This window comes from Larimichthys crocea, unplaced genomic scaffold (assembly GCF_000972845.2).
Source record: "Larimichthys crocea isolate SSNF unplaced genomic scaffold, L_crocea_2.0 scaffold532, whole genome shotgun sequence".
Classification (NCBI taxonomy): Eukaryota; Metazoa; Chordata; class Actinopteri; family Sciaenidae; genus Larimichthys; species Larimichthys crocea.
The window spans coordinates 50,327-60,595 of record NW_020856961.1 but is presented as its reverse complement, the minus strand read 5'-3'; the positions used below and the strand labels follow the sequence as shown (position 1 = coordinate 60,595).

Genomic DNA, 10,269 nt, shown 5'->3' with positions numbered 1-10,269 from the left:
AGCAGCCTATTACTCTTCTTTAATAGAGGAGAATAAGAACAACCCCAGGTTTCTCTTCAGCACTGTAGCCAGGCTAACAGAGAATCACAGCTCTACTGAACCATCTATTCCTTTAGGTCTAAGTAGCAATGACTTCATGAGCTTCTTTAATGATAAGATTATAACTATTAGAGACAAAATCCATCACCTCTTGCCCTCAACAGACATTGATCTGCATTCTGATACAGCAAGTTTTGAAACAGCTGTAAAACCTGATATGTATTTAGACTGTTTTTCCCCCATCGACCTTCATCAAATAACTTTAATCATTTCTGCAGCTAAGCCGTCATCCTGTCTCTTAGACTCCATCCCAACCAGGTTGCTCAAGGATGTTTTACCTGTAGTTAGCAGTTCATCAGAATTTATTGATTTTTGATTGACAAGTGACAAGACTCATTACACTGATGACATCATCAGCTAAAGGCAGGGCTTCAGCCTTCAGTGATTTTTACTGGACAAAAAGATTTAGACAGTCAGTCAGTCATCAGTTTCTGGATGCGGTCCAGGATAATCTGGTTCGAGCTGCAGCAGTCTTCCGGTCTGTATGGGGCTGTGATGATCAGGACCCCTGCCACCTTTAGCTCCTCCCCCTCCTCCTCCACCGGGACCCGGTTCTTCTCCAGCAACCCCCGGACCGCACCCCTCCGCCTCCTCAGCTCCTCTGAGTCCATCATGCGCGTCCTCGGGGGGAGGAATGAGGTCTGCAGACGCTCGGCAGTCTCCTCATCAGCCTCCTGCAGGACCTCCACCTCCTCCACAGCGTGACCCATCACCACCTGCACCGACACACCACCCTCCTCCCTGAAGTCCACCAGAACCAGACTGCATGGAGACAACACAGAACCAGATTAAACCAGACCGGGTCCAGATCCTGGACCAGAACTCACGAAGCGTAAGACTTAGGAGGTCTGACATCACTTCCTGTTGTGCTCCTCAAAGAGTGAACGCCCAGACGATTGCCGAACGCCTGGATCAACGCCCTCATGTCTAAACTAAGACAGACACCGTCTGTTGGGGATGTGGTTAATGAACGTCTGGTTCGTTAAATCCCTCCAGGTACAGATGCGATGTTTCAGCCGCCGGAGCCGATCGCAGGCGGTCTAGTCCAGGCGTCGGGAACGGTTTTGGCTGAGAGAGCCATGAAAGCCACATATTTTAGAATGTATTTCAGTGAGAGCTGTATAATATTTTTTTAACACTGAATACAAATAAATGCGTGCATTTTATAAGAAACAATTTTAGAGTATAATAAGTCTCTGAATTTATTCTTTTTTAATAACGCTGTTATACTGAAGCCAACGAATAATAAATAAAATACTTCTTAACATTAATGCGACTTCTGGTGCTGCACGGTCCGACCGATCCCCATAGCAACCGCTGCCCACTCACATACTGCTGAGTGAAATCTACTGATTTTAATTTTGCAATGAACGTAAAGACATTAAATGCGTGCTACATGTTTCGAAGGCTGGCGGAGACCACCGGGCTCTCTCCGAGGGGAGACACACACACACATATTTACACGCACATTCTCACACACACACACACACACACATAAACATATTTACACGCACATTCTCACACACACATATTTACACACACATAAACATATTCACACACACACAAACATATTTACACGCACATTCTCACACACACACATTCTCACACACACACACATAAACATATTCACACACACACACACAAACATATTCACACACACACACACACACACATAAACATATTTACACACACATATTCACACACACACACACACATTCTCACACACACACACACACACAAACATATTCACACACACACACATAAACATTTTCACACACACACACACATAAACATTTTCACACACACACACACACACACACACACACACATAAACATATTCTCACACACACACACACATAAACATATTCACACACACACACATAAACATATTCACACACACACACACACATAAACATATTCACACACACACACATTCTCACACACACACACACTCACACACACACACACACACACATAAACATATTCACATAAACATATTCACACACACACATTCTCACACACACACACACACACACACACACACACATGTAGAAACATAATTAGAAGAACATAAACCAGGAAAATGACTCTGAGCCAGTAAACAAAGTGTGGAGGGAGAAACGCTCCTGAAACGTTCCCGGAACGCTCCTGAAACGTTCCCGGAACGCTCCTGAAACGTTCCCGGAACGCTCTAATGACTGAACGATCTTCAAGTCACACATTAAAATTTTGATTAATGATCCAGAAACAGGAAGTGACGTCATACATAATCAGAAACAGACACACGTGTGTGTGTGCGTGTGTGCGCGCGTGCGTCACCTGGCAGACACCGGGTCCACGGTGAGCAGCCAGCCACGGTGCTCTTCATCTTTTCCCGCCTTTACCTTCACCTGTTTGTTGACGTAATGGATCCACTGCAGCGGACCTAACAGAGACCAGCCGCAGTGCATCATGGTCCACACCGTGTCACTGACCGGATCAGCACGCGCTCCTGCTGCGCGAGCTTTAAACCCTCCGGAGAGAACACAAGCCTGAAACAAAGGTTCCGCTCCTGTTTACAGTGACCCGCTGCTGCCCCCTGTAGAACCAGAACCAGAACTAGAACCTGGTTTATTGCCAAGTAGATTTGCACTTACAATGAATCTGATGTGGTGTAGTTGGTGCAGAATAAACGCAGTAAAAGGAAGATAAAAACCAAGTGTTCAAATTTACATTTCTCATGTCAGAGTGGGTTTTGTAGAGGTAGAAATACAATGTGCTTCAAATCAGAGATAGTGGTTGCTGTGTTTCTTTGAAGGCCTGCTCATCAAACTGGATACGTTGGGAGTGGGAGGGAAGATGTATAACTGGGTGTTGGGCTTCCTGTTTGGGAGGACGATAGAGGTCAGAGTAGGGAAAGTACGCTCCAGTATATATGGTTGAAAATGGAACGCCACAGGGCAGTGTATGCAGTCCAATATTCTTTAACTGCTCCAGGTCAGACTCTTCACCCAGGGGTCCAGGTCAGACTCTTCACCCAGGAGGTCCAGGTCAGACTCTTCACCCAGGAGGTCCAGGTCAGACTCTTCACCCAGGTCCAGGTCAGACTCTCCTGGCGATGTTGTTACTCACCACTGATGTCATTGATCACATTGATGATTACTGCCAGGACTAATCACAAACTACTCCTGTATTCAGAGTAAACCAGGCTGAATTTGAAATTGCTCTGATTCTGTGACTCATGTCACGCCCAGGTCCAGGTCCAGGTCTGGATCTTGAGTCAATCAGAGCTGCAGTGAGTGAGTCAGAGCTGCAGAGTGTACATTTATTAATACATCTAACCCTAATATATTTGTATATTACAGTACATGTTGTATCATGACATTAGCTGGTTTCCTGTCAGTTCTGAGTTCAGGTTGAACTCTTCATAATAAATCTGACCTCCCGTCTATCTTCAGGTCTGAATCGATGGGTCGCTCTCGATCGGGTAGTCCAGCTCAAAGGTGAGCCAGCAGTTTCTCCTCCCCTTCTGTTTCAGCACTGGTAAAGTTCATTAGTGAGTATGTTGTCTTAATGAGTTAAAAGACAGTAAACAGATGATCAGGTCAGAGTCTGTCCGCGTCCACACCTGTAAATTAAGTCCAACCAGGTGACGACCTGGTGAAGCTGATTGTGAGACGATGTGGAAAATAAGAAATATTGACTGCTGTTTATGAAAAAATAAACATATGAGAGAGGTTAGACATATGTGATCATATGTCTAACCTCTCTCTCTCTCTCTCTCTGATAGTCACTCGTCCTCTGGTGGTCCTCCTGCAGACGTCTGAAGGTTTCTCGTCTCTGTTTTTCAACACTTTTGGTTGAGTTTTTGTATGAACAGACTGTTAGCGTCATTATTAATTACAATGACTCCTGATGTCTCGCTGCACTGATCATCTGAAGACTCAATAAAAATTTCTACAAGAACACGCATTATCTGACCGCTGATTGGCTGAGGGGCGGAGGGGAGGGGCCTAGAGCCAAGACCTTAAACTGGCGGCAAAAGAAACAGCTATCATTGTGAAATTCCCCAAATCTGTTTGACAAACTTAACTAGGATCAGAGTCGAAACATGCGTGCTCAGCTGTACTTAATAAACATGTCATTAATATAAGTAGTACTTCCAGACTATGAAGATATAAAACAATGACGGACATTTTAAAGAAAAGACAAACTTCTTACATCAGCTGACCACGCCCCTTTACATATGACCCACCCACGTGATGACATCACAATCCCATCCATCAGCAGCAGCTCTGACTGAGCAGAGAAACTTCAGCTGCACACAAGAAGAAGAAGAAGGAGGAGGAGAAGGAAATGGCTGACTCGACCAGCAGTTGCTCTGACTCTTCATCATCATCATCGTCATCACTCAGAGAATTCACTCATTCAGGTAGGACTCACCTGTACAGGTCGTCCTTCAACACATTTCATTGTCATGGAGACAGCGAGATGAACTTGATGATTGATCAGTGTGTTGGGCCGATTAGCTGATCAGTGAGCTCAGCCATTGATTGGTCAGACTCTGGGGTCTGAAGTCAGTGTTCACAGAGTTTATTTCATTGTGTTATTAACCTGTAGACCAGTTCATTAACCTGTAGACCAGTTCATTAACCAAGTGGACCAGTTCATTAACCAAGTGGACCAGTTCATTAACCCTGTAGACCAGTTCATTAACTAAGTGGACCAGTTCATTAACCAAGTGGACCACCACCTTCTTTATTCTGATTAGCATGGTATTGGTAGGCTGCGGTAGCAAACTGCTAGTTGTGTACCAGCAAACTTACTAGCCTGTATGTTTTATAGCCTGTTAGTTAGCATGCTGCTGAAGCTGTGTTCAGACACAATGCTCTATTGTCCTGCTGTTAGCTAACCTGCTCAGGTGACTATTGTTCAGGCCAAAAAGCTGCTTACAGCTGGTGAGGGATTTGAATCACACAGAGACCTGAGGACTTTTTAACCCTTTTAATCCTTAAATATGTCACATGTCCACAGTTCTGCTTTGTATGCTGCACACATATACAAATCTTTAAACTAAACGGATTACATTGTTTGTTCATGGACTGGATCAGATCCTTCCTGATGAACATATTTCATCAATACACACTCATTTCTTCCTGTTTAAAATCTGACTACTGATGATATTTCTCATGGTTCTTTAGGGTTCCTCATGGTTCTTCAGGGTTCCTTGTTCCTATAGTCTCCAAAAGTAGATTGGGAGCCAGAGCTTTCAGCTATCAGGCTCCTCTTCTGTGGAACAAACTACCATTCTGGGTTCAGGAGGCAGACACGGTCAACACCTTTAAGAGTAGACTGAAGACTTTCCTCTTTGATAGAGCTTATAGTTAGTGCTGGCTCAGGTCATCCCTTAGTTATGCTGCTATAGGACTACACTTCCCATGATGCACTGGACTCTTATCATGTTGCTAACTTCACTAGTTCCCTGGAGTTTCTGTGCTCTCGCCTCGTCAGGTTCTCATGGATTGAGGCTGCTGTTGTAGTCCTGGTGATGTCCACTACATATATTATTATTATTATTAGGGCCCGAGCACGGACAGCGGTGTGAGGACCTATTGGAACTGAAGGAATTTTTCCATGTTATTATTATTATTATTATTATTATTACTATTATTATTATTATTTATTTTATTATTTTTTTTACCTCCTGTCCGTCTTCTAGGACGAATTACGTGCCCGTAACATTCGCGAAAAGTCACAGATTTTTGCTGGTGCATCATGCCTGTGAAAAAAATCAATAATTTGGTGGTCGCGTGCCTTGGCGTCACAAAATAGCTCTATAGCGCCTCCTACAAATTTTCAAAAACGGCAAATAAATGGGGTGACTTTGGCGTAGGACGACAAAATTCAGTGTGTCATACCACGACTGTCATACCCAGACGCAAAAAAAATGAACACCATGGTGCCGGATGCACAGGAAGTCGGCTATTTTGGAGGTTGCGTTTTGGAGCCATTTTTGCCCATTTCCACACCTCGCATATGTTCAAACTCGTCCTACAGATTAAATGCTAACAGCTTCAAACTTGCCCAGGTTACTCTTAAACCATGGGGGATTAAAAGTTGAATACAACTTTCCCCAAGTCTGAACACTGTGGCTGTGATGACCCCTCAAAGTTTGAGGACTCGCCACTACTCGCAACAGAACACAAAGTCACTTATAACTTGTGGATACATTGTCCTATCCTGACCAAACATCATAAGGTGGACGCTGGCCCCGGCCTGAACGTGTACATATGCTCATACTCACACTCACATATAGCGCCACCTGCTGGTGGTTAGAAATGTAACGCTTCACATGTCAAGGTGTCACGCCTATCTGGATCGCTGCAGTGTCATCAAATTGGCTCATGTAGGGCTAAGGGATACTTTCGCGTAGGCGGCCGAAATTCGCTACACGCCTACGTCATGCCCCGATGCACACAAATGCCTCTGGACGCCATGGTGCTATATGCACAGGAAGTCGGACATTTTGGGTGGAAGATTCAATTTGGCGCCCTTTTGACGGACGTGTGTGCGATGTGCGTGGGATGGCGTCCAACGCCTACCCCGATGTGTGCACGTGCGAGGGCCCGTACAACGCTGCTTGTAGCTTTAATTATTATTATTATTATTATTATTATTATTGCTAACAGATCTCCATTACAGTTTATAGTTGTTTTTGTTTTGTTGTGTCTGTCTCTCTAATTATCTATCTAGATAACTGTTGTTTGATTTGGATTTGGAACTAAATAAATGAATTGAACTGAAAATCAAATGATGGTCCCACTGAGCTCAAACAAGATGGGATGGCATGCCTGTGTGGAATGCTGTGGTAGCCATACTGGTCAAGTGTGTCAACAGCAACGCAGCCCCACACCATTACACTTCCTCCTCCATGTGGGAACCACACATGCAGACACCATTCATTCACCTTCTCTGCGTCTCACAAAGACATGGCGGTCTGAACTAAAAATCTCTCCTCCAGTCTCACAGCTCATCCAATGGAAAGAACCCAAGAAGACAGCGGCGGTGTTTGGCTTGTCATTACTGGTTCTTGTCTCAGTGGCAACACTGTCTGTCATCAGTGTGGTGTCCTACCTGCTGCTCACCTGTCTCTGTGTCACCATCACTTTCAGGTGAGGGGGCGGGTCACCTGCTCAATCACTAACCAATCAGAACAAAGCATATCCCACAATGCACCATGCACTACAGTTTTAAGATGAAGGTTGTTACTAAAGTCAATTATTAAAACATGGAAACAGGAAATGATGTCATCATCTCTGCTTTGTGTGTAGGGTTTATAAATCAGTGATCCAGGCTGTCCAGAAATCAGACGAAGGTCATCCATTCAGGTAACAGTTTGTTCTGGTTCTGTTCGTCTGTTCAGTTACTAAAGTTACAACAGCTCAGAACCTGTTGATATAAATTATTATTTTTTCAATATTATTTTAATTATTATTTATGTTAATTATTTATCTTTGTCCTCTTTCAGGTCTCTGTTGGAGAGGGACATCTCTGTGTCATCAGAGTCCGTTCGGTTGCTGGCTGATCGGGCTCTGGTCCACCTGAACTTGTTCAGCAGTCAGACCAGGAGGCTGCTGCTGGTCGAAGACCTGGTGGACTCTCTAAAGGTTAGCATGGTGGTTAACGGTGCTAACTGTTTGTTCTTTAATGTTTCATCTGTTTGTTCTTTAAATGTTGTCTAAATGTTTCAGCTGGCTGCAGTCATGTGGATGATGACGTACATTGGCTCTGTCTTTAATGGTGTCACTATCCTGATCCTTGGTAAGTCTTTTTCTTCTTCCTCTGATTGAAATCTGTTTGAAACTTTAAGCTGAAACAAACCTGTCTTTTCTCTTTCTGACCAGCTGACATCATTCTCTTCAGCGCACCACTGATCTACCAGAAGAAAAAGGTACTGCAGGATCATCTGATGTAGTTTTTTTATACATGTTTACACTACCAAATTAAATGTAAGTGATACACCTACTTTAACCTTCAGTGCTTCACCCATTCAAACAGAAATCAGCTTTTATACCTCACAGTAGTCTTTAGTAGACAGACGCTGATGTCAAGCAGCAATTTTTTTTTTATTAATAACTCAATACAGCTGATGTTTAACCAATGCCCCAGAGTCAGATCATGTGGGTTAGTAAATTCTGGGCATGTCCTGGTAGAAAAATCAACCTGAGCCTGACATACATTGATGTCCTGGTTTTGGAAATCAGACTAAACCTGAAACACATCTTAAAGCCCGGAGCAGTCCAAAACCAGAACTATGAATCCTGCTGTTAACTGTGTGTGTGTGCAGACACAGATCGATCGGTATATCGAGTTGGTGCGGTCCAAAGTGGAGGAGTCGCTGCACAAGTGAGTTCACATCAGAACACAGAACATGTTCCATCCTTGTGTTTTTATCTCCTGATTGAGCTCATTAGTAACATGTTGCAGTAATCTGATTATTTTCTCAGTGATAGTATTACAGGGTTATAGTTTGTAGTCACTGATTCCTTTCAGTTTAGGCTAATAATAATAATAAATAATAATCCATGAGGACCAGCATCACAGGGGGAGTTTTAGTCATCTGCAGCTCCGGAGGCAGAAAACACAAAACGACTTTATGTCAACTAAGATGAGACCATACAAACCTTTGTTGATCTCCAGTGGTAGAAATGAGACCCCTACCCTGTGGTAAGCGTGATCTTACGACAGAGCACTGAACCCACAACGAGGACAATAGGCAGTAGTAGGCTTAGGAGGTTTATTTACAACAAAAGTGACAATAGCTCAACAGGGGAGACAGTGAGAGATGGTGAAGTCCAGGAAGATTTTCAGGGCACTAGGGTAAAGGCTGGAGAACGAAAACAAAGCAGGCTGAGCATGGCAGGCGGAGCAGGTGAGCATTGCAGGGCTGGAGGACAGAGCAGACAGAAGAGAATCAAGGCAGGCATCCAAATATACAAAGACCAAAAAGGTTTCTCAGAGCTCATAAGTTGCTACGTTACCACAAAGGAACAACAAACTTGCAGCGTCTGGAAGGAATGAATCGGAGTTATATGCTGCAGGAGCTTGATGAGTGGATGAGTTGCAGGTGTGGAGCCAGTAAAGGAGTGGCAGGAGAAATTAGGTCATCCATGCCCAGCCTGCACAGACAGGCTAATCTAGACCAACACTATGGGAAGGGAATAGTGATGGGAATTCTTCTTAGTGAGTAAGATCGTTTGGCTCACCAAGAAGAGCCGGCCCTTTTGGTTCCCAAACGGCTCTTCATGTTACCACTTATACCTTTTATAATTCAGCCAAATTTAGCGCTGTTTTGGCTTGTGATTTATATATCACTTAAATTATTTAATACAACCTTTGTACTGAAGTGTTTAAAAGTAAAATGTATATTTTCTAATATCAATTAATTGCTGTAGCCAGTTGTTTTAATTGCATTTACAGAACAGCGTAACTCTCTGAAACCATCCAATGAATGCACCGATTTTCTGGTAAAACCACTTTGCTACACTCTGCAGATAGAAACACCTATAAAAACTGAAGCATAGAAATAAATGAAAAAAGGACAGATTTGGACCACGGGGGGCAACACTGAGCTAATTCCTGAATAGGTTTGAGGTTCCACGTTTGAGAACAACACAACTCTTCAGTTACATTTCACCCTGACTTTCAACTGTTGGAAAAAAAATATATAGTCATTAACCCAATCCAAGCACGTCAAATTAAAATGATGTTACTTGATCACCTTGTGTTGCATCATAAGATAACAGACATTATATGAAACTACAACTCAGTTGTAAGTCTGTAAAAACAAAAGAGAAGGATGTTTCACAGAGAGTGTGGCACGCTTGCTGCCACTGTGGGTGTACTGCACAGAACAGTCAGAGACCAAAGTAGGTTTACGAGGGATTCTTTATTTGGTTTCAGCGAGTTAGTGCTGCAGCCGTTCGCAGGCGTCTTGCTGCCGTCTGCCAGCGTCCTCGTCTGTCAGTCCTCCTTCCTCATCTGGTCCAGCACGCTACTATGTTGGCAAAAGAGGGCGAGAGTGATTAGCCAGTTGGGCACCGGTGTGCCAATCACACTCACCTGGCACTGCTCTCCTGAGCCCTCCCCACACCTCTCTCCTGCAGCTGATGCACCACGCCCCCGTCCACA

At 43.9% G+C, this 10,269-nt stretch overlaps 2 protein-coding genes across 2 annotated transcripts in view; one reads left to right on the top strand and one right to left on the bottom strand.

The window, feature by feature from the left end:
- Positions 1 to 383: 383 nt before the first annotated feature.
- gemin6 (gem (nuclear organelle) associated protein 6) lies at positions 384 to 2,576 on the bottom strand. Its single transcript, XM_010751270.3, has 2 exons — positions 2,419 to 2,576; positions 384 to 861 (listed from the first exon to the last, which is right to left on the bottom strand). Exons 1-2 carry the CDS (start codon positions 2,550 to 2,552, stop codon positions 513 to 515), a joined length of 483 nt encoding a protein of 160 aa, XP_010749572.1. The 5' UTR covers positions 2,553 to 2,576; the 3' UTR covers positions 384 to 512.
- Positions 2,549 to 10,269, top strand: part of LOC104935434 (reticulon-3-like) — a 16,241-nt gene continuing 8,520 nt past the window's right edge. Inside the window, exons 1-12 of the mRNA XM_027276713.1 lie at positions 2,549 to 2,641; positions 3,102 to 3,155; positions 3,277 to 3,373; positions 3,537 to 3,581; positions 3,869 to 3,907; positions 4,366 to 4,510; positions 7,100 to 7,250; positions 7,410 to 7,466; positions 7,607 to 7,745; positions 7,830 to 7,899; positions 7,983 to 8,029; positions 8,426 to 8,484. Coding sequence (XP_027132514.1) covers positions 4,435 to 4,510; positions 7,100 to 7,250; positions 7,410 to 7,466; positions 7,607 to 7,745; positions 7,830 to 7,899; positions 7,983 to 8,029; positions 8,426 to 8,484 — 599 coding nt within the window. The 5' untranslated portion in view covers positions 2,549 to 2,641; positions 3,102 to 3,155; positions 3,277 to 3,373; ... (1 more) ...; positions 3,869 to 3,907; positions 4,366 to 4,434. The remainder of the gene's footprint in view (positions 2,642 to 3,101; positions 3,156 to 3,276; positions 3,374 to 3,536; positions 3,582 to 3,868; positions 3,908 to 4,365; positions 4,511 to 7,099; positions 7,251 to 7,409; positions 7,467 to 7,606; positions 7,746 to 7,829; positions 7,900 to 7,982; positions 8,030 to 8,425; positions 8,485 to 10,269) is intronic.

Coding starts and splice junctions, on each gene's coding strand:
- gemin6 (XM_010751270.3), bottom strand. CDS start 2,552: ATGATGCACTGCGGCTGGTCTCTGTTAGGTCCGCTGCAGTGGATCCAT. Junction 862..2,418: donor GTGGACCCGGTGTCTGCCAG/GTGACGCACGCG, acceptor GTCTCCATGCAG/TCTGGTTCTGGTGGACTTCA.